Source organism: Sorex araneus, chromosome 3 (genome assembly GCF_027595985.1).
Source record: "Sorex araneus isolate mSorAra2 chromosome 3, mSorAra2.pri, whole genome shotgun sequence".
In the NCBI taxonomy this organism is placed as follows: Eukaryota; Metazoa; Chordata; class Mammalia; order Eulipotyphla; family Soricidae; genus Sorex; species Sorex araneus.
In genome coordinates, this window is record NC_073304.1 from 152,561,180 (window position 1) to 152,584,025 (window position 22,846).

General features: G+C 56.1%; 1 protein-coding gene and 1 pseudogene across 2 annotated transcripts; both read right to left on the bottom strand.

Annotated features, from left to right (window-relative positions):
- Nucleotides 1-6,379: 6,379 nt before the first annotated feature.
- ADAMTSL4 (ADAMTS like 4) lies at nt 6,380-15,337 on the bottom strand. 2 transcript variants are annotated; one of them, XM_055133481.1, is made up of 18 exons: nt 15,232-15,337; nt 13,432-13,517; nt 13,269-13,326; nt 12,763-13,112; nt 11,878-12,526; nt 11,571-11,673; nt 10,926-11,062; nt 10,156-10,360; nt 9,889-10,061; nt 9,683-9,791; nt 9,410-9,595; nt 9,177-9,306; nt 8,809-9,013; nt 8,384-8,560; nt 7,710-7,916; nt 7,456-7,635; nt 7,120-7,279; nt 6,380-7,024 (listed from the first exon to the last, which is right to left on the bottom strand). In XM_055133481.1, exons 2-18 carry the CDS (start codon nt 13,452-13,454, stop codon nt 6,888-6,890), a joined length of 3,189 nt encoding a protein of 1,062 aa, XP_054989456.1. In that variant the 5' UTR covers nt 13,455-13,517; nt 15,232-15,337; the 3' UTR covers nt 6,380-6,887. The 2 variants fall into 2 exon arrangements, with proteins under 2 accessions (XP_054989456.1, XP_012790343.2); XM_012934889.2 differs by lacking the exon at nt 15,232-15,337 and adding an exon at nt 15,132-15,153 and having other exon boundaries at nt 7,120-7,264.
- A 6,357-nt stretch (nt 15,338-21,694) lies between these two features.
- Nucleotides 21,695-22,210, bottom strand: LOC101542789 (40S ribosomal protein S4-like; annotated as a pseudogene).
- Nucleotides 22,211-22,846: the final 636 nt, after the last annotated feature.

A 22,846-nucleotide genomic window follows, 5' to 3' on the forward strand; every position in this document is an offset into this window, starting at 1 on the left:
TTGCTTTCATATTTATGTTCACCCTAATCTCTCTGTCTCTATGTCCAGTATTTTCATGCATTTTATTCTCAGCTCACACCTCCTGTGGGGTGAGGCTGCCTGGACCAGTTCCTACATCTCCTGCCCTTGGTGGAAGGGGGGACCCCCCCCCTCTGGAAGAGACAGCTGTTACAAGGGAGCAGCTGCAAGGTTTCACTGCTTTGTTACTAAAATTTCCTGAGAGGTTAGCTTGTTTATTTCCTGAGACCCTAAAAACCCAATGGAAGCAGGCAAGAGGGGCCCCACCTGGAAGGTAGGGCCTCATGAAAGGCCTTTCCAACACACTGAATATTAATGTGCTTGAGCAGGACTCACAAAAGAAAAAACCCCACAGACCCAGGCTGTGGGAGGTGACGTTCTCGCATTTCTCAGAACCTCATGAGTCAAAACAGAAAGAGGGAAACAGCTTCGTGTCGAAATGAAGGTTGGTCTGTGTGTTTTGAAATGAGGTGGCTTGTTTTCATCTTGAAGAAACAACAGCTCCACAGAGGCCCTTGGCTATAGATAATGCCAGAGAAGTGGCAGCCCAACCACTTGTCCCCTTTCTGTAGCACCTCAGAATAGTTGGGGTCAGGCAGAGGCCTTTTAGTCCCCGTGGTTGTTGTGAAGTTTTATACAATCAGGTCTTGGTGGGACTGAGCGATAGGACAGGGAGGAGGGCAGCAAACTCAGGTTCCATCCCCTGCACTCCATATGGTCTCCTGAGCCTGCCAAAGTGATCACTGTTTGCAGAGCCAGGAATAACCGCTGAGCACCACTGGGTGTGGCCCAAAAACCAAAAAATAAAAAGTGGGGAAAGGGGGGCGCCAAGCAATAGTACAGCGGGTAGGGTGTTTGCCTTGCACGTGGTCGACCCAGGTTTGATCTCCAGCATCCCATATGGTTCCCTGAGCCTACACCACCAGGAGTAATCTCTGAGTGTGAAGCCAGAGTAACCCCTGAGCATCGCCAGGTGTGACCAAAAAGCAAAAATAAATAAATTGGGATTTGGTTGGCAATCTCAGTCCCAGTCATTTCAAACAGCCCAACCGCATGCCTTTGAGCAAAGAACCAGTTTGAGTTTGTCCTAAGTTGTGGGATGCTGACCCAAGATCTACAACCTAACCATGTGCTTGTGTGGGGTGGATTGTGAAGAAAGACCAAGAATATTTGAACTGCCTTTGGGAGGCCACTCCTGGTGGTGCTCAGGCCTCTTCCGTATAAGCTACGTGCTATACCACTTTGGCCACATCCTGTGGTGCTCAGGGCTCTCACTCCTGGTGGTACTCGGGACCATTGGGATGCCAGGGATTGAATCCAGGTCAGCTGTACTCAAGACAAGTGCCATATCTCTCTCCAGCCCCATGAAGGAAATTTTAATTCCTTAAAACTTCAGGTTGACCATATTGTCTTCAAATGTCAAAAACTCATGGAAGAGTTGAGAAGAACAAAAGCGCTTCCAGCCAAGCTCTGGGGGGCAGGGAAATGGCACAAAGGGCTTAAGAGCTCAAGGTTGGCATGTGGGAACTCTGAGTTGGAACCCAGCACTGACTGCTGCTACTGCTGGCAGATGACCCAGAGGCCTCAGCACTGCCAGATGTAGCCTCCAAAGAAAACAAACCCAGAGGGGACACAGATAGGACATGCTCTTCAGCCAGGTGGATAAGACTACTGACCTGTCCCTCTTCCTGTGGAGTGATTTAAGGAACAGTTTCCACATTTTCTTGTTTTCGGGTCATACCTAGGAGTGCTCAAGACTTATTCCTGGCTCTGTACTCAGGGACTACTCCTGGTCAGCTCAGGGGACCTATGTGGAATTGAACCTGGGTTGACTGCATACTAGGGGAGTGCCCTTCTTATTCTACTATCTCCCTGGCCCCTTTGAAAGATTGAATAAATATTTTTATTTACTGTCATTAAAATGACAAGATATTGGATGAGAGATAGTATAGGAGATAATGTGCTTGCCTTGTACATGGCTGAACTAGGAGTGAGCCCTGAGCACGCCAGGTGTGGCCCAAACCACCACCCCACAAATTATGATACAAAAATTCCAATGTCAAAGTTTCCTTGAGAACACAGCCATGCCCACTGATTTACATCTGCTCAGGGACTACTTTTGTACAGCGAGAACTAAGGAGTTGTGTCAAAGCGGATTATGGCCTGCAAAGCCGACATTACTTTCCAGCCCACTGGACAGAAGTGGTTTGCTTCTCCACTGGCCCGACAAAAGCTGGCCCATGTGGTGACCAGAGTTACTAGTATGAAAGGGAGGGGGAGGGGGCTGGAGTGATAGCACAGCGGGTAAGGCGTTTGCCTTGCACGCGGCCGACCCGGGTTCGAATCCCAGCATCCCATATGGTCCCCTGAGCACCGCCAGGGGTGATTCCTGAGTGCATGAGCCAGGAGTGACCCCTGTGCATCGCCGGGTGTGACCCAAAAAGCAAAAAAAAAAAAAAAAAAAAAAAAAAAAAGGGAGGGGGAGAGAGGAAAGAAAGAAAGGGTGTTCAGATTCCAAGAACTACGTTCCTTTTTCCCATCAAGGGCAGGGCCTTTGCCCCCTGCCAAGAGCCCCCAGAAACAGCCTGCTCCCCCATTACTTTTCTTTCCTCTTTTGAGGTTCTATAAAGCTGACAGAGATAAGGGCAAGCTCGGATGAGTAAAACACATGGACATCTGAACCCCAACTTTTGGAAACTTTCTGAAATCCAGCCTGCCCCGCTAGCAGCATGGCTCCCTCCCAGGTCACGCGCAGTGTCTGCAGCTGTCTGGTGGGTCTGGTCTGGTCCATCTCCACATCAGCTGGCCAGTGGCCCTGGGATCTGAGTGCCACGGCTCCGACTCAATTGAACTTTATTTTGAACTAGTTCATTTCCAGCTCCTCCCAAGCCCACAGCCATGCAAAATTCTTCTCTGGACTAGTTTTTCCTCAGTCATGGGTGCTCGCTCAGATTATAAATTGGTTCTGTCTAGCTTGGGGTTAACCCAAACTTGATCTCTCTCTTGTTGACAGACTTAGACTTAGGTACTTTCCTGAGGCTTTCTGCTTCCTGCCAAGGCACCCCTTGCCCTTTCAAGCGCACACCTCTTCATCACCAGTGTGACAAATAAACTGCCTTAGCTAACTCTCCACCCAGCTGATTCCCAGCCCCAGAGAGGGTGGATTTCAGTGACACGTCTAGGAAAGACAGAGAGAACACACAGCCTCCCTCCCCTACCAGCCAGCACCACTAGGCCCCAGGGCAGGCACTCTGGTGAGAATTCCATTCAAGTAAGGGCTCTCAGGATGAGAGGATAGGACAGCAGGGAGGGTGTTTGTATTGTATGCGAGTCAACCCAGGTATGATCTCCAACATTCCTTGTGGTCTCCAGCTCAACACCAGGAATGATCCCTGAGTGCAGAGCCAGGAGCAACCTCTAAACATCTTGGGGTGTTGCCGGAAAAACCAAATGAAGAATTTCATTGTGACCAACCTGGAAGGGGCTAGAGGCCCTGGAGGTGATGTCGGTGGGCCCCACAGGTGACTTACGTGAAGTGGGGAGGAGAAAAACAGTCGCTTTCTCCCCAACCGCCTCTACCACCCGGGACCCAGAGTTACTGGGTTCTTGTCTCGCTCGCGGAAAAGAATTTCAGGAGTAGACAAGCAGTGAAGTAAATAGCTTTTATTTAGAGGTTTCTGAGGGAAGGAGGAAGGGATAAGTGGGAGAGAGAATAGTAAGAATAACGCACTCAAGAGAGAACGCGGGCTTCTCCAAGGGTGGAGGAAGCCCCTACACATAACCGAGCTTTAGACACAAAAGTATGTAAGCATGAAAGTACACATCTCAAGAGGGGAGATGTGGGTGACACATGTGCTCCGGCGACACGTGTGCTTGGCCACACGGGCACAAGCAGCACAGGGCTCTGGCAGCATATGCGTGCCCCTCCTTTGTTCAAGGTGTTTTTTATAGGGTTTCTTCAACCTGCCCCCACTTGGGATTTCTTTCCAGGTAAAAGTTTGTTGCTAAGGTTACCAGGGAGGTTGGGAGTGGTGATGGCCTTCTTTGGGGAACCTCCTGGGGAGGGGTCCATTATCCTCAGGGTCTGCTGATGGTTTCCTCAGGGTCTTTTGTTTTCTTGAATTTGCAAGTCTTAAAAGTCTCCTTCCCGGAGACTGTTAAATCTCAATTTTCATTGCCAAGAGCCTTTCCCTATCTACCTGCCTACACCAGAGGGAGCCATCTCTCCTATGTCCCACCCCAGTTCTCTGGAGAGTAGGTGAATCTGGAGTCCCCGTCCCACTGGCTGTGACACCTGCTTGGGAGGGGCCAGGGCAGGGCTGGGGCAGCCAGGAGCTAAATTTAGGCTGGGCCACAGTTCAGTGGTAGGTAATGGGCAGCCAGGGTTTCTGATCTCTTGAGCCCTTCAAAGTTCACCCCTAAGACAAGGATCTAGAGGCAAAACCTCCCCCGCCCCCTGCACCCCAGCTGCATGCCGAGTGGCTCTCTCCCTGCAGACAGGCTTGTTCCCAGCACCACTCCCTCCCCCCATTCACAGGGGTCCACTTCCTCTGAGGCCTTCCCTAAACCACTCCAGTGCACCCCGACTCAGCAGGCCTGGGGCTGCAGCAGCTTCCTCTCTCCCAAGTGCCTCCAGAGGGTTCCAGAGGTCAACAGGTGTCTGAACCACTCCAACCACCCCGCTTCTAAGGTACCAGGAAAAGAGGTCACATGGCCAGGTTGCTTTCCTGGAAACTTCCACCCTGATCCCATGCTGGCCCAGCAGAAAGACAGAACCCTGACAGCTGGAAACAGGGGTAGGGCCCTTGCCATGCTCCACCCTTCTCCCCCTCCCACACACAAACACCGTACCCTGAGCACTGCCAGGGGTTATTCATGAGCACAGAGCAGGAATGACTCCTGAGCACTGCCAGATGTGGCCCTCAAACCCTGATAAATGACGTGGAGGGCCTGGGACATGGCCCAGACGGCAGCACACATGCCTTGTAGGCGGGAATTCCCTGGGTTCGGGTTCAATTCCTAGCACTGCACGATCCACCCCCAGAACCCCAAGAGCCCCGAAGGCCAGGAAATAAATGGGAGCGGGGCAAGGCCAGATGGAAGCGCAGTTCAGAGACCCGGGGTAGCTAAGGGCTGGCTGGCGGGAGACAGGCAGTGCGGTGGCGACGCCTCGGCGTGGCTGGGGAGTGCACCCCCACCTGTGATTGGCTGGCAGGCTCGGGCCGACCACAGACCTACCCAGCAACAGCCCTGGAGGCCAGGAGCAGAGGGCGGGGACTTCGCGGAAGAGGCGGAGCCGCCTCCGCCCAGCTGGCTTCCAGGAATTGCAGGGAGCGCCTTACAGTCCGCACCCTCCACTTCGGCACCCGGCCGGCAGCCTCAGTATCTCCGGGCCAGCTTCGGGCCCGCCTCACCGGCCTCTCGCCGCCGGCCTGGGGGGAGCGTCAGTCCCCACTCCTGGTCCTGGGCTGAAGCCACTTTGCCCCCATTCCTCCGGGCCTCCTTCCTTAACTACTTTCCGCCCCAAATCCCTCCCAAGTCTCCCTTCCCTGCCTCTCCCAGCACGGAGCACGGCCAGGGCCCGCGGGCCGGGAGGAGGTAGAGAGCCGTGTGTTGGTGACGGGGGCGCCGAGAGGGGGGCCACTCTCTCTGCACGCTCACTGCCCTCCGTGGAAGGACTGCAGGCGGACCCCGAGGGGAGACCGGGGGGACCCCTGGGAATCCTGGGTTCAGTTTGAGGGACAAGCCTGGCCGCTCTCACTTCACCTCCAACAAAGCTATTTACTCAGCGCTGAAATGGGTGGGGGTTGGAGTGAGCCAGCTTCAAAGAATGCGCCTTTGGCAGGACAGGCGCGGCCCTGGCCGAGCCCCGCCCCGGCAGAGCCCGGCCCCGCCCCATCCCGGCCGCGGCCCTCCAGCTGCGGAAATGGGGTGGGGCTGGGAGACGCGATCACTTCCTTCCCCCCAACACTTGGAATAGCAAGACACCGAGAGCTCGATAACGAAATCGGTGATAGCAGAAAGGGGGGAAAACAAAGTTAGGTACACGGTGGGAAAAAAAGACCCTGAAAATCCAGCTGCCTTCCAGCTCCAGTCCAAGCTGAAAGAAATGTCACCAGATTCCAAAAGACTAACTCATCACCGGCCCTTGCAGTTTCTGGCCTCACCCAAGAGCCAAGTTCACGTCTAATCAGTAGAAGTGGTGGCCTCTAGTGGTCAGTGCGCAAACAGCAAGGCCTCTGGCCCCAGCCAGGTACTCCCTGCCCCTGGTCTTCAGTGCTCGCCCCCTTCCTCGGATCACGCCCTGCCTACTAAGGTGGCCCTTACGGGTAGGTCCCCATGAGGACAATGCAGAGCCTGCTTCTCGTTCGCCATAATTATCTTTAATAAAAATAAATAAATTCTGGGGTAGGAACCGTTTTTAAGAGGTGGAGAGCAGGGAATAGGGTATCCGATTCAAACATTTCTCTATTCTGTCCCCTGCTCAGCTGGTCCTGCTCTGGGGTAGTCATCTCTTCCTGGGGTAAGGCAGAACTGAGCCCCAGCTGCACTTTATGCGAGGGGAAGCGACCAACGCAAGAGCCGGTAGTTAGGGAGACAGAGGCCTGAACAAGAGAAGTGACCGCTCAGAGCTGGGACGCAGATTGCTGAAGGGCTGCAAACTTGCTTTCCTCTTCGCCTGGCAGAGTCCCGGAAAAGAGGGAAGTTCGGCCCCCGTTTTGACTCGGTATCGCTTCTGAGAAGTCACACGCACGTCCAGACCAGCCCAGACACACGTGCTGGAGTGAATCGCACAGCACACTCGCTCCCACGCTGATGGGTGACTGAGTGGCATGAGGAAAGCACGAGGAAGGGGTCTCCGGGACCCCTCAGGCGGGCTCCGCGGCGGGCCTCTCTAGGACGTGGGCGCAGGAGCGGCAGCAGGTGGCCACGTAGTAGGGGTAGACGCAGAGCCGGGCCTGCACCACCAGGGGGCAGTGTGGAGAGTTGTCCTGGCACTGGTCATCTGGGGACAGAGGAGACCAACGTGCAGCAGGGGTCACCTGAGGTGGATGCTCGCGCTATTTCCGCCCTCCCGGAGCCTGGGGCAGGGGTTCTTACCAGGGCTCTGGCTGCAGGGCTGGCTGTTGCACGGTCGCTTCTTGGAGGGGCGCTGGTGCGGAGGGCACCGGATGCTAAGGGTCTGGTTGGCCGTCAGGCACTGCACCTCCCTGGTCTGCACGCCACCCTGGCAGGAGCGAGAGCACTGGGGAGGCCCCAGCTACCGCATCAGACCCAAACTGCGTCCCCCTGGCTTCTGAGCTGAGTGGAGTGAGGGCTGGCCCTCAAGGGTCCCCAGTCTATTGGGTGTGGGCAATGTCATCCCGCAGGGCCCGTTCTCCTGGATCCCCTTCCCTGAGGATTCGCCTTGGGCAGGGCCAGGTGCCAGGCACTCACCGGACTCCAGGGGGTGGAGAACCATCGGTCCCGGCAGTCGTGGCCCTGACAGGGCCGCAGGGCTGGGGGCTTGGGCAGGTGGGAGCAGCTACTGGGAGCCGTGACATTGAACTCGGTGCCCAGTTTGGACACACAGATGAGGTCTCTGCGCTGTGTGCCCAAGCCACATTCTGAGGAGCACTGGTGTGGCAAACGGGAGCTGTGAGGTGCCGCAGGAACCCAATTCGTCCACCCACCCCAGGCCCACTGCTCACCTCGGCCCAGGGCCCAGCAAACCAGCGCCAGCTCAGTTCGCAGGCCCCCAAGCTGCAGGCACGCATGTCGGCAGGGCGGCTTCCGGGTGCACAGCTGTGTGCGGGAGCACCTGGCCCGGCCTCTGCTGGGCCCGCGCCCTGTGCCTCCCCACTGCCCAGGCAGATGACAGTGCGCCTCTGGATCCCTGTCCCGCACTCGGCCGAGCACTGCAGGCAAGCAGAACGGGTTGGGAGCTCGGTGAGGGCTGAGCCCTGGAGACTGGAAAGTGCCCCCAAAGGAACCAGACAGAAAAGGCGGAGCAGGCAGAGGAAGTGGTAGAGGGGGGATCAGACACCTGAGGAGGTGAGGGGGAACAGGCAGGACTTAGAACACACATCCCAAGACCCCCCAGCCCCATAGGAAGAGGAGCCCTCTCCAGACCCCACGCCTACATTTTCTGCTCTTGCTCAGAAGTGCTCTTCCAGGGCTCAGAGACATAGTACATACAGCAGGCAGGGCATTTGCCTTACACATAGCTGACCGGGGTGCAATCCCTGGCATCCCAGGAGTGATCCTTGAGCTCAAAGCCAGCAGTAAGCACTGCAGGGTCTTAAGAACCACCCCTCAACCCACCCCCCAAAAGAAGCAGCTTATCCAGTTGTGCTGGGAAGGTTCTGAGGATATGGGCGCCCACCTTGGAGCTCCAGTCGCTGTGGAACCAGGCCGTAGTACAGGGCCCCATGTCACAGGCCTCCTTGCTAGGGGGCCGCGGGGGGCCCAACACACACTCCCGCTCGCTGACTTCGTCCCCATTGTTTCCTACGCAGCGCACTTGCCGGGTCCGATGGCCGCGCCCGCACCGCACTGAGCACTGCAGGGTGCAAAGTGAGGAACGCATGAGTGCCGTTTCCCAGGCAGCTGCTCCATGCCGGCTCCGTGGCTTGCGGGCCAAGGAGCAGAACGCCCAGGCCCCACTCGGTCTCCTCTTAAACCGATGTCCTTGAGCCTTGTCTGCAGACATGCACTGCTGAAAGGTTGGAGAAACCCTTCCCTGCCTGGCTAGTGACAGCTCTGTGGGGACTGTGCCCCCCTCCCCCACCACCATCTCTTCCCACTCACCTGGCTCCAGGGGGACTGGACCTCCCAGTGGCCGCAGAGGCGCAGCTGGCAGGCCTGGGTGATGTTGGGCCGGGGCAGGTGGCCACAGCGCTCGGGTGGCACCGAGGAGCCCCCAGACCCAAACTCTTGGCGGCAGAGCAGCTGGCGGTGCTGGATGCCAGGCCCGCAGGAGCGGCTACATGATGTCCACTCACCAGCCTCCCAGCTGTGGGCACAGGGCACTCATTGGCAGAGGGCTGTGTTCCTAGGCCCTCAGGGGACAAGGTTTGCACTTAAAGCCACAGTCAGCACCTGGATCCCAGGACCAACCCCCCAAAAATTCTCTCTGTGAGTGACCCAGGGGAGCCTATTCCTGGGGCCACACTCACTATGGAGGGCACGGAGGGCCATGGCAGGGCTTCAGGGACACCAGGGGCTTGGTGGCTGTGGCACAGCTTCGTTCATGCAGCTCTTCTCCTGACTCCCGAGAAATGCAGAGAAAGATGGGTTGCCAGACACCTGAGGAGGTGAGGGGGAACAGATGGGGCTTAGAATCCACATCCCGGGGTTCCCCAGCCTCATGGAGTGGAGAATCCTTTGGGGGTTTGGGGGCATGACTCACCTTCCCCGCAGGATGCTGAGCACTCAGAGAACCCTGCTTGCTTCCAGTAGCCGGCTGGGGTTCCCCCAGGGTTCCGGGGGTGTGGAGGTGCCAGCACCTGGGGGATGCGCACCTGCCGATGCAGAGTGCCAGGGTTGCGGGCAGGCCGAGGGGCTGCCACAGCTGGGGGCACCACTTTCAAGACCTCTGTGCAGGAGAGTGAAGGAGATGAGTCAGAGGCCCCGATCGCCGGGGGCCCTCCCAGCCATCCTCAAGTGTGGGATACAGCCTTACCAGGCAGTGGGAGGGGAGCACGGGGCTCAGGGGTAGGGCTCTCGGGCGTGGGGGGTGAGGAGATGACATACTGGTAAGAAACACCCAGGTTTTCTTCCTGGAAGATCATCTGAAAGAGACGCAGTCAGCCACACACATTTGGGAATATGGGGATGAGCCCAGGGCGCCCCCCCCGCCAACAGAGCTCAGCTGTCCCCAAAACTTACATAGACGTCCACGGGCTGCATGAGGGGGCCCTGGGCTGTCAGGCTCTCACCCACGCCTTCCTCTCGGGGAGGACGGCGGTACTGGAAGGTGGTGCCCCCCACCGTATAGGACCCGGGGGGGTCTACTGCCCAGTTCCCATTGATGATAGAGCGGCCCCCGGGGCCTCGAAGTGCTGCAGGCAGGGGAGGAGCAGCCAGTCAGTGGTTACTGCCCTCTGATCACAGGGCTGCCGGGCTGCCATGTGGAGCCGGGAGCCTGGGCCTCACCGAGGTAGTTGGAGCTGGGCTGGAGCTGGGCGATATGGAGTTGAGAGGCTCCGGCAGGAATGAGCAGGATCTTCTGATAGCCCAGAGGGCCACCCCGGTCAGTCAGGTTCCCTGAGACAAGGCGGCAGGTGGAATCATCACCCCCACAGACACCACAGCCATCTGGACGTCTGCCCGAGCCCAGGATCCCGTCACAGCCGGGACTCTGCGGGAACAGGAAGAAGCCCATCACCACGTCACAGCCGGCCTAGTTCCCTTCGAGCTGACCCATCCTGACATTCTCCCCACTCCTACCCCGTAGCACTGAGGATGCACTTTTATGAAGCTGAGGAGCCACCCTCCCAGCCAGCCTTCCCTGCATGGGCCTGCCTGATAGTGGGGATCCTTCAACTTTCCCTCTTATCTCCGCTCAGCTCAGTATGACAGATCTTTCCTCTCTCTGACCTCATTGCGTGTGTGTATGAATGTGAATGAGTATGTGTGTGAGTGTGTGTGAGAATGTGAATACCTGCGAGCGAGTGTATGTATGTTTGTGAGGGTGACTGTGTGAGTGAATACATATAAGTGTGTATGAGAGTACATGTGTGTGAGCACGTGTGAGAATATGAGAGCCTGTGAGTGCATGTGTGTGTTGTCAGTGAGGGTGAGTGTGAGCGTGAGTGCATATGAGTGTGAGAAAAAGAGTGTGTGGGTGTGGGTATATGAATGAGAATGTGAGTGAGTGCAGGTGTGTGTGTGTGTGTGTGTGTGTGTGTTCTATCCTCCCTCACCAGACAGCGTCCTGCCACGCAGATGTCGAGAGAACCGGGCTGACACAGGGTCCCATCCTGGACCTTCTCAGTGTGACGGACATAAAAGCGGAAGCCACGAGGCCGACAGTTGAGTTCGCAGCGCTGGGAGCCCTGGACTGAGAGCAAAGGTGAAGGGGTGTGAGCCTGATGGTCTGCGGGCTCCCCTAAATCTCAGTTTCTGAGGGGAAATGGACAATTCTGTACCTGAAAGGTTACTTTGAGGATCATACAAGAATGAGGGTGGGTCAGTGGGGTCACAGAGACCAGCAGAGGGTATTTAAAATTCCTGGAGCACATTTGAAACCTGTGTTCACTGAGCTCAGAACTCAGCATTAGTCTCACTATAAAGAAGCAAGACACCTAGGTCCCAAGCCAGGTGGCTGGTCATGAGGGAGCTTCATCCAATGGTCACAGCACCCCAGCAGGAAGAGGCCACCCACCCCCTGGGAGGGATTTGCCAGCCTGAACCCTCTGCTGCCAGCCACCCACAGGGCCTACCTGTCCCCTTCCTGCCCCGCCCAGCAGAGGGAGGGCGGAAGAGAAAGGAAGTGTGACCCAGGGGTCTAATGCAGCGAGGAGAGAGGGGCTGACACCTTCAGGGGCGGGGTCAGGAAGACACCTCACCTTCAGTGAAGGGCTCCCACTGGTACAGCTGGCCCATAAACTCCTGAGAGTCAAAGGCTGCGCACTGCAGGGCCCGGGGGTCCGGCTGCTCAGGGGGGCAGGGCTGAGGTGGGGGGATACAGAGGTGTCAGAGCTGGGGAGGAAAACGGGGGTGTGGGTCAAAGCTGGTTTGGGGGGCAGAGTGTGGAATGGCCTATGTGAGAGCTCCAGCTATGGGAGATGCTGAGGGTTCGGTTCAGGCTTGGATTCAGGGACATGGAAGGGAGGGCTGGGGGGGGCTGGGGGACAGGGGTGAGTAGGAGCTCACCTCCTGGAAGCACGCTCTCAGCTGCTCGGGCTCCCCAGCACATCTCGGGCTGCTGGGAGCGAAGAGGCTCCATCGGGAGCTGGTGTGGGGGCTGTCACTCAGCAGGGGCAACCAGCCAGCAGGGTACCTGCGAGGGGTCTCTCCAGACCTCCGGTGCTCTCGGCTCTGCTGGCCTCGGCCCCGAGGGACAGGAAGGAAGCGGTTAGGGTATCTTTCTGTCCTCCGGGAATGGGTGGGGGGCTGGACCCTTGGCCTCGTTGGCTGAGAGGAAGCGTTGAGGGAGCTGTTTGCCCCTGGAACTGCAGGGGGCCAGGGGGGCTCTGTGCCAGAGGCCTGGACTTGAAGGTGGGCGCTTGTGGGGACAGGCCAGCTTCTAGAGGGCACTTCTGTCTGAAAAGCGCTGGGGCTCGGGGGTTCTGCCGGAGGGGACGTGGTGTGAGCAGTCTGTTCCACAGGAAGCCGGACTGCAGAGGTGTGATTTGCAGGAGATGGCTCTGCTCCTGGAGTCGCCTCTGGGCCCTCTGAGGGCTTGGAGCTTTCAGATCGAGGGGGCCTCCTGGGGTGCCGGCGGTTCCGATGGAGTGGCAAAGCGAAGGGCACTCTCCCGTAGCCAAACATCCCTGGCTTGATGGGGTCTCGGCCTCGGGACCTGAGAAGGATGTATCACAACGCCAGGGGGTCTGACCCTTATCCGGAAAGAAAGTCCCTGCCCGCTGAATCACTACGCTGGAGCTTGCCCACATTCCAAGCCCCACCCCTTCTTAGAGCTCCGCCCTAGCCCCAACCTCCCCGAGCTCCACCTCTGCCGAGCCCTCGGTCCAAAGCCTCCCCTCCCTCAGAGCCCATCCCTCCCAGGCCCCGCCCTCCTCAGAGCCCCGCCCCCACCTCCTAGGTCCTGGGGTCTCCTGGGCTTCCTCTCGCCCTGATGCGGAAGCTGGGCCTCGAGGTGCGCCTCCTCTTCCCCAAAGCTGCGGCCCGTGCACGGAGAGGGGCTCTAGGGGAGTCTGAGGCCTGGGGCCCTGGCCCTGGGGCAGCAGGGCTCCTGGACGCCGTGGGGGCCGAGGTGGGAGGCTGCGGGGGGGCTGCGGGCTGGGGAGCTGGCATGAGCGGCTCCTACGCTGCACCCCCACCCCACAGGCTTGGGAGCAAGAGGCCCACGGGCCCCAGGGCCCCCAGACACCCTCAGGGACGGGGCCCTCTTCAGCGGGTGTCTGAGGGAAGGGTCCAGAGGAGACCTGTGCGAACAAAGTTAGAAGGATCTTAGCGGGCGGCAGATGGGGGCTGGGTGCGAGCCCCCCACCCCCACCCCGCGCACGGAGGCCACGCACAGCACGGGAAGTGGGCGTGGTTTCAGTCGGGATAAACTGGGGAGGTGAACACACCCCTCTCACCTCCTGGTCCAGGCCAAGCTGAGGGAGCGACAGGAGGAGCAGCAGACACCAGGGTGGCCTGCAAACCAGAGGGGCGCGTCCGCCGGCGCCGGAGACTGCACAGCGCCCCCCTCCATCCACGGCCGCCCTACCGCCCCGCCCGCCGCAGGAAGCCCCCTCTCACCTGCCAGCCCTCCTCTCCTCCATCACTCCTCCCGGAAGGCGCAGGCGGGAGGAAGGCGCTAGGCGGGCATCTGGGCTCAGGGGGCGCTGCGGGACACCAGCGGGGTCACTTCGCTCTCCCCAACGGCAGGGCGCGGGAAGAGGGGACCCTGAGCCGCGCTGTCCTGGTGGAGTGCGGAGCGCAGCGCCAGGGGTGCGGGTCTGACCTCACCCTCGCTTCTTGGCCAGCGCTGGTCACGCCTCCCGCCTGCTCCCCTTGTGGAGAGCCCGGCCCATGTGTGGGGGTTGCAGTGAGGCCAGAACCGCCCCCTCCCGAGAGCTGATAGAAGCTCTGGGTGGCCCTTTCCCACCTAGACCCCAGTTTCCCGGCCCTCAGCTCCCGTGGGAACCCAGGCCAGGGCCACCTCCACCTGCCCAGATGGTTCTAGTGATGAGGCCAGGGGTTTCATATCCAGAGATTCAGGCACTCGGCAGAGATTTACTTTCCCTGGGGTGCCAGGAGCACTTGCTGCAGCCCTTCTCTGTTGGGCTAGGGACCCCTTCAAGAATTCCCCAGCGTGAAGCAGGGGGACATGCTTCTGACTGCCCTCAGCGGGAAGGGGCCTGGAAGCTTCCTTCGTTGGCCGGGGCCGGCTGTCTCCTTTGCCCACTGGCGCCCCTCCTGCCCGGCTCCTCCTGCTCTAACTCTGCTCCCCAGGAAAACAATGTTTCTGTTGGATGTGGAAGGCTCCCGGGAAAGGGATCCAAGGAGCCCTCGGGCCAGCTCGCTCCGGGCAGACAGCTGGGAGGGAGGAGTGTGATGGGGGGAAACAGTCCCAATCTCTTTCTGGCGACCCCAGGCCCTCAGGGAGGGGGCAGTCAGGAGGAATCTGAGCCTCAGGCTGGGCTACGCGAGTTTGGTTCTGGCTGGGGCTCCAGGGACCTGCTATGGTCACCTCCCCAAACCTCCAGTTCCTCCTGAGCCTGTGTCAGGAGGCCAGAAAGGGACAAGCAAGGGCACATGGTGGTGGAGATCACGGTGCCCTTCTCTGAGGTTGGGTCCCTCGCCTGTCCCCACCCCACCTTGGGTCAGGTCGGCCCAGTGAGTACACATAATCCCGCCCGAGCTGCCTTTGGCTTTGGCAGCTCCCTGGAGAAGTGAGGGGTGGGGGTGGGGTGACGTGAGTTCCTGGAGACCCAGCCTGGCCTGGATCCCGCTCTGGAAAAGTCCCCCCTCCCCGCCCCTCCGCCCCCGCCCACTTCACTCTACACACACACCCTGCCCCAGTGGGCAGGGGCCCACATGACACCCTGTCCGCAGTGCAAGCACGCACAGTGCTGCTCCAAGCCCCTTTGCTGTCCTTTAGGTGTAGAGGGAAAGAGCTCCAGTCTCAGTTGCAGGGACAGCGCGCAGCACACCGGTCTCTGGGGGCCACACCCCCGCCCCAGGCTGCAGGAGCTGGACGTGGCTACCTACCCCTTCACCCTAAAGCGCACCTTCTGAGAAGGACGGGCCGGCCGACTATGCACCCCGCGTCCTCCCCGCCCGCCCTCTGGCCGGGATGACCGGCCCAGCAGGTGGTCTCCACCTGCGGCCCCGCGGGGATGAAGGGGGTCCTCGCGCGGAGCACGGCGCGGGCGACAGGTCCCGGTACGGCGGCAGCCTGCCGCAGAGCCCCCGGGGTGGGAATCGGAGCCCCCTCCCCAGGAATTCCAACCAACCGGGCACGGGAAGTCCCGCCGATGTTCGGGGACCGGGGTCGAGGCGGCCGGGCTAACGGGCCGGGAGCGCGTGGCCGCCGGGTCCCGGGACGCTCCGTACCTGCTCGGCGCGGCCCCGGCGGCCCGTCTGCGCCCAGGGGCTCTCCCGAGGCGGCCTCGCTCGGCGGCGGCCACTGCAGCCCTGGAGCCGCTCTCCGGCCACCGCCCCCGGCCCGCCCCGGCCCGCCCCGGCCCGCCCACACCGCGACGGCCCCGCCCGCGCTTTCCACCCGCGCGCGGCGACACTGGCCACCCGCGCCCGCCCGTGGCCTCCCGCCGCTCAAGGGCGCGCAGCCGAGTGGCCCTGCCCGGCCGGGGAGCGGCGCCCTCGCTCCGGGACCGCGGACCAAACGCGCGGCCGGGAGGACCCGGGACCTGCAGCCTCGGGACCCGCTCGAGAGGGCGGAGCGAGCGCGGCGCGACCCCGCGACCCGCGGGAGCCGGCTGGGGGCTGTGTCCTGCGCGGGCGCGGCCTCGCGCGACCCCACATCCGCTCGGCGTGGCCCTCTCCTCCGCAGGGCCTCCCTGCGGGCCCCCCACGCCTCACCCCGCCGCGCTGCGGGTCACGTGCTACTCGGTTTCTTCACCCGAGGTGCCAGGGGACCGTTTGGGTGCCAGGGATTGAATTCCGGCCCGAGAAACGTGCTAACCGCTGTACTATCACTCCAGCCCCCGTTTATTTTTATTTACTTTATTTCATTTCGGAGCTACACTCAGTGGGACTCAGAGGCCACTCCCTAGCAAGCTGCTCAAGGCGCACCTCCTTGTACGGTGCTCAGGGAACCATGCACCAGCGAGCAAACCCAGAGCTCAAGCCTGGGACTTCGGGAGGCAGACCAGGCTCTCAGCCTGTGAGCTCTCTCGTCCTAAAATGCTTTATAATATAAAAAACTGTGTTCCTTTTCCCACCTGTTTCTGCTGTAGTTGCAGTGACTCAGGAGGTCCCCACCCCATGGACTGAGGGATAGCACTGGGCATGTGGGCGATTTGGAGGAAATGCTAAGACAGCCATCTATCAGGCCCTTTGTCCTGGAGTGCTCCTAGTCAGTGCTCAGGGACCATGTAGTGCTAGAGATTGAATTTGGAGCCCTGGGAACTGTATCCTTACTGGTTTAGCATGCAGCTTTTATTTTCCTCAATTTTCTGAATTCCCTCAAGTCAAGGAACATTTGTGTTTTTTTGTGTCCATCTCTATATTTTGGGTGTGTGTGTGTGTGTGTGTGTACGTGCGCGCGTGTGCGCACGCCCAGGGTTTAAGGAAACATTTGGATTGTAATAACAGAGAATTGTAAAGAACAAAAGCATCCCATATTTCTCAACGTTTCTGCCTAGACCTAGGACCCATGAGCAGGGCCTGAGATCCCTGTGAACCCCTGTTATTTGGGGGAGGTAGAACCATGTTGCTAGAGCTTCCATTCCCTTGATTTTGTTTTTTAAGAGAAATTACAAAACTTACATTTTTTTTATTAAGCCATTGTTATTTGAAGTTATTGATAATTGAAACATATAGTGTTCCAACTTCAATCCTAATACCAGTATCAACCTAAAAAAATTGGAATTTGGGGGATAATTTTTTTGGTTTTTAAATTTTTTTTAATGAAAAAGTGTTTTGTTTTGTTTTGTTTTATGGTCACAGTGATGCTGGGATGCTCAGGGCTTATAACTGGCTCTGCATTCCTAGTGGTGCTTTGGGAACCATATGGGATGCTGAAGATCGAACTTGGGTGGCTGTGTGTAAGGCAAAAGACCATAGCCACTGTACTCTTGCTCCAGCCCCAATTTTTGTGTTTTTGTTTTTGTTTTTGAGGCATACTTCAGGACTTACTCCTGGTTATGTTCAGGGTCACTCCTGGTGGAGTTTGGATGGTCATATGGGGCATTGGGGATCAACAAACCAGGGTCGACCACATGCAAGACAAGTGCCATTATTCTACCTCTCTGGTTGGTCTCCCAAGCCAAAGCTGTCATGTCCCCTTCTCACTGAGTGTTGCAACCAATAACGATGGTTGTTGGTACCGTTAAAAAAAATTAAAAAGAAAAGAAGATTTTTTTTTTTTTGCTTTTTGGGTCACACCTGGAGATGCACAGGGGTTACTCCTAGCTCTACACTCAGGAATTACCCCTGGTGGTGCTCAGGGGACCATATGGGATGCTGGGAATCAAACCCAGCTTGCCCGTGTGCAAGGCAAACGCCCTACCTGCTGTGCTATTGCTCCAGCCCCAAGAAAAGAAAATATTGATGTTTTGAAATACTGACATTTGGACCAAAGTAATAGTACAGCAGGTAGGCACTTGTCTTGCATGCAGCCAAGGCAGGTTTGATTCCCAGCACCCCATATGATCCCCCAGGCAGCTTCAGGAGTGATCTCTGAGTGCAGAGCCGAGACTAATACCTGAACATTGCTGGGTGTGGGCCAAAATCCAAATATAAGTAAATAAATAAAATACTGGTATTGTTATACATTTTTTCTTTTTTGCTCTTTGGTTCAATTTCTGGCTCTGCACTCAGGAATTACTCCTGGTGGGTTTGGGGGACCACGTGGAATGCTGAGGATTGAACCCAGGTGGACTGCTTGCAAGGCAAGTGCCTTACCTGCTGTACTGTCACTCTAGTCTCATGATGTTATAAAATATTGGTAAGTAAAACATGTATAACTAGTCACAAACATCCAATTGCATTAATGAAATTTGATAGTATTAAAGACAGGGTGTGGGGGGAAGCCACAGCAATAATGAAAGCTCCAAGTGCAATGCACAGAATAGGTCAGATTTGCCTGCAGGTCTCCAATAAGTACCTTTCCTTTCCTCTGAAAGCCTCAGCCTTGGGCCTGGGGCAGGCACTGCCCCATTATAGAACACAGTGTGCAGGTACCTTGGCTGTGTGATCTCCAGCACCTGAGGGTGACCCCCATACCCCCATGAGCTATGTGTGTGGCCCCCAGATGCGGCAATGACCACCAAAGGTAAGAAAGGGGGGAAAGGACATTTAAGAGTGGGAGTGCAGTACAGTGGTGAAGTCTGTGCCTTGCAAGCACGAAACCTGAGTTGATCCCAGCAACACACACACACACACACACACACACACACACACACAGGGAGAGAGAGAGACAGCGAGAGAGAGAGAGAGAGAGAGAGAGAGAGAGAGAGAGAGAGAGAGAGAGAGAGAGAGAGAGAGAGAGAGAGAGAGAGAGAGAGAATGCTATGTGCAGTTTGGGAAGTAATGGGTTAATTTTCCCCCACCCTCAGAAGGTTTATCTTGGAACTTCGGTGACACACAGTCCCAGGCCCAGGCTTATTTATAGGCCTGGGTTTGGAAGGCACAGCCGTGAGCTCTACCCTCAGCTGCGTGCCTGGGAGAAGCCAGGCCCCGTCCACAGAGGTGTGGCTTTTTGTGTCCCTCCCTCCAGCCACACCCCATTAGCATCCTCTTCATCTGCCAGGAGCCAAACAAGGTCTGAGGATGGCCGAGTGGGAAGGGAGGCTAGAAGACGCCACCCCTTGACATTTGTCAGAAGTGACTGCAGTGCACAGTGTTCCCGAGACAGACTCCAGCTGTCTGGGAATAGTGTATGAAGAAAAAAACATCTAATGCCTGAGCAAATTGGGAAGGCCCAGATTAAATGTCTGATCAGTCTCAAGATGAAAAGTTTCTTAAAAGATCACCTGAGGTGGGTCCCTGAGCACTGCCAGGAGTGATTCCTGAGCACAGAACCAGGATTAAGTCTTCAGAAATCATATGGGATGCCAGGGATTGAACTCGAGTCGGCCACAGGCAAGGAAAGTGCCCTCCCGACTGTGCAATCTCTCCGGCCCCTTAAAAAGATTATCTAAGAAAAAAAAAAAGATTATCTAAGAGGCAGAGTTCTGGCAGAGAAACTGGAGAGACAGGACAAACGAAGAAGACCATATGACTTGGGTCTGATCTGGTACATTAGTGAAACATTGCAGCACCTTGTGGGACCAAGGACTGGGACAGATCTCAGATTTGGAAACAAAATCACTAAGACTAATGCAGTCATTTGTCTCAAATCTCAGAGCTAGAAACTGTTACCTACATATGTTTTGACCATATACAGATAACACTTCCCCCTTCTTTTCTTTCCTTTTTTAAAGGTCCTTTTCTTTTCCATTTGTATCTTTCCAAATTAGGGCATTCTTAAGCCCATGGGTCCTTTTCTGACACCAAAGAAACAAAAAACAAAATATTGAATTGAGTTGCTTTCCTCACTTTTTCCCCCTGGCAGTTAATGAAAAAAGTTTTGCATGTGGAATTAGGGAATGTTTAATAAACGTTCAATGATGGCAATATTTAATTGCTTTAATTTACTTCTGTGATTAGGTGTGTGTGAGACTTGGTCCTTAGACCAAGAAACACAGCTGACTATGCACAGGTGGGCCCTGAACCGGATGTGAAACACTCAGTCTGCACCCCAAGTCATAGCAACTGTTTCCAGAAAGCCTTGGGCTTTGCTTCCCACCTCTCAGCGTCACAGTTTGCTCAACTCTATCGTTCCAGAAGTGCCACTCTTGTGACCAGCCGTCAGCTCCTGCTGTCACATGGTGACACCTGTTTTGTTTATTGATGCCATTCTCCTGACCATTTGGCTTGGCCTTGGCCTGGTCAGCTCACTTGCTGCCATTGTGTTCTGTCTGAGGGCGGGGACCACACATCCGTGTTTCCCTTTGCACCCACCCCTGACCTGCACACAGTAGGCATTTACCTACTGTATGCTTGTGGGAGGAGCTGCTAGTGTGAAACAGGGAACAATTGTCTTGCTCCATTGCAAGACAATTGTGGCTGAACTGACTGAAGGTGATGAAATGATGAGAAACAGGACATGGCCTGTCCAGTCAGGTCAAGGCCAGGCCAGGCCATAAATGGCAGGCTCTGGTCTCCTGGACTCTGCCTGGAAAAAGCCCTAAGACCCTTCAAGTCAGAATTTTGTTTGGTTTTGGTTTGGGGGGCCACACTCAGTGGTATTCAGAAGTTACTTCTCACTCTACACTCAGGGGTCACTCCTGGTGGACTCAGAGGACGGGGGACCATATGGGTGCCAGGGATTGAACCCTGATTCATTGTGTGCAAAGCAAGTGTCTCACCCGCTGTTACTATTGCTCTGACCTCTCAAGTCAGAATTTTTGCTTTCCTCTCCCCATTTCCACCCGTCATGCCTCTCAGACAGGCCCGGTGCCCTGCCTTATGCACAGCTCTGTGTGTGTGTGTGTGTGTGTGTGTGTGTGTGTGTGTGTGTGTGTGTGTGCATACGCGCGCGCCCACACACATGTGTATGCTGTCTAACCTGGCATTCCCAGACCAGGAAGTGCTTGGTAAATATTTATGTGCTGAATGAATAGTGGTAACCATGAGGTTTACAAAATCCCTGGTGGTTGACAACTCTATGAAGTGGTTTGAACCCACGTGCACATCTCATATTTATGTTTGGGAAGCATGACCCTGAGGCAGACTTCCGGGATTGATCCCGGAAGGTGGGCGCATCGTTGTTGTCTGCTCGACTGGCAAGATCTCTTGGGTGATTTTCCTGCCTGTCTGATGGCTTCAGGGATTGAATAAAAATAGCTCTCTGCAGAGAACCACGAGGCCGGCTAGCTCCCAGCCCTCTCCTAAGACACTAGACATTCCCGAGCGCAGGCAGTGAGTGGGCAGCCCTGGCCCGGGGCCTCGCGGCTGCTGAGAGCAACGTTCCCACTGGTTCCTGCAAAGCCTGCAGGACCAGCATGGATTCAGATTCTTCATTTGCTTTGCCCTTGAGTGACCCTGGACATGCTAAGCTGTAGCTTTGCTCTCTGGAGTGACAGCAGAACCCAGTGTAACCACCTCTTAGGTTAGCGTGATAGAGAGAACAGCTGACAGCGCGGAGAGATGGCGCCACAGCTAAACCCATGCACAGCTTCACACAGTCCCCTGAGCACTGAGCTGGGAAGAGCACCCCGAGCTGTGGCCCCCAAACCAAAAGTGAAGTTTTGAAAAATAACAAATATTCAGGTGGAGTGATAATATATATAGCCTGTAGGGCACTTCCTTTGCACGCGACTGACCTGGGCTCCATCCCTAGCATCCCATATGATTCCTCAAGCCCCACACTGAGCATGGGGGTTACTCCTGGCTCTACACTCAGGAATTACTACTGGCAGTGCTCGGGGAACCATATGGGATGCTGGGAATCGAACCTGGGTTGGCCAGGTGCAAGGCAAACACCCTACCCACTGTACTATTGCTCCAGCCACCAAAGAGCAAAAAGATTTCATTGTTTTTTTAAAACACAATACTAACTTTAAGTAATAAAACCCAATAAAACCCTTCTATCCATCAATATGTCACTGAGAAAACATTTCAGCCAACGCTCTGTTTGGCAGTCAGTCTTTTGTCTCTCCAGCAATGGTGATGCAGATGCTTTTTTCTTGGGGAAGAGAATCCATGGTTTTCTGCCTTTGCCAATTACAATAATATTGGAGAGGCAAGTGGCAAAGCTATTGGCATCATCCACATAGACAATATATAAAGATCAGGGGTGTCTCTCCCTGTTGGTGATCACATCAATTCTCCCCAGGTTAGGACCACAGGTCACCATGCACAGGTTTCCAGTGTCAAGTTTCCAGTAATCTTGCTGGTCTCCAAATCAATCTGAATGGTATTGTTCACCTTGATGAGGGGATCAGGATAGTGAATGGTACAAGCATTATGTGTCACCACGTGAGGAATTCCTTTGGTGCCCACAAAGATCTTTCTCACTTGACCTCACTTGACCTCCTGAGGTGCAATGTGATGAACAGCAGAGTGTCCCTTGGTGTCATAGACCAGATGGAATCTCTCCGGTTTTATCAATGCTGATGACATCCATAAAGCCTGCAGTGTAGGTCACATTGGTGCGAACTTTGCCATCCATCTAAATGAAACACTGCATGAATATTTTCTTTACCTCATCTCTCGTTAGAGTGTACTTCAGCCTGTTTATTAGGAAAATGATGAGTGGAAGACACTCTGAGTTTGTGGGGCCTGTTAGGTGGTGGCTCATTTGCATTCTTGGGAGAAATCCTTGTCAAGTGGATTCTAGGTGATGCTCATCACTCCATGAGTGAGACACCCTCAGAGGTATGAAGGGGACTAACCCTCTAAGCCAGAACAATCATCAACAATTTTAAAGTTTTTTAAAATTAAATCAGACACCTCAGTGTGTTTGTGGAGCTGTGGACCCTGCAGGAAGGCCAACAGCCAATCTGGTTCATGGTGCTATTCAGATTTGAGGGCCCCCAAGTCTTGCTCAGGGATTCAGGGACCATCCTGACAAGATTTGTCCAATCAGGCCAGTCAGCTAGGTGTGGGACCTGAGGATGTGGCTCTGGGGGCAGTGGGGCCAGACTGGGGCACCTCCAGGGCAATACCAGGTACTGGTCAACAGAACATGTGGTGCTGGGATGAAGCCCAGCTGGACACATCATGGCCTTAACCCCTTACCTAACTCCCAGGCCCCACTCTTCAATTTATTTTTAAGCCCGTTATGCACAGGGACACTGCACTGTGCAGACTCCAAGCTGCCCATCCCTGATATCTAGAATTCTTTGCTGACCATGTACTCAGAGTCCAGCACGATGCAGGTGACCCGACCCAGTGACTGCACATGGACTCATGTCCATGCAGCTGTCCAGCCTCTTGTGTC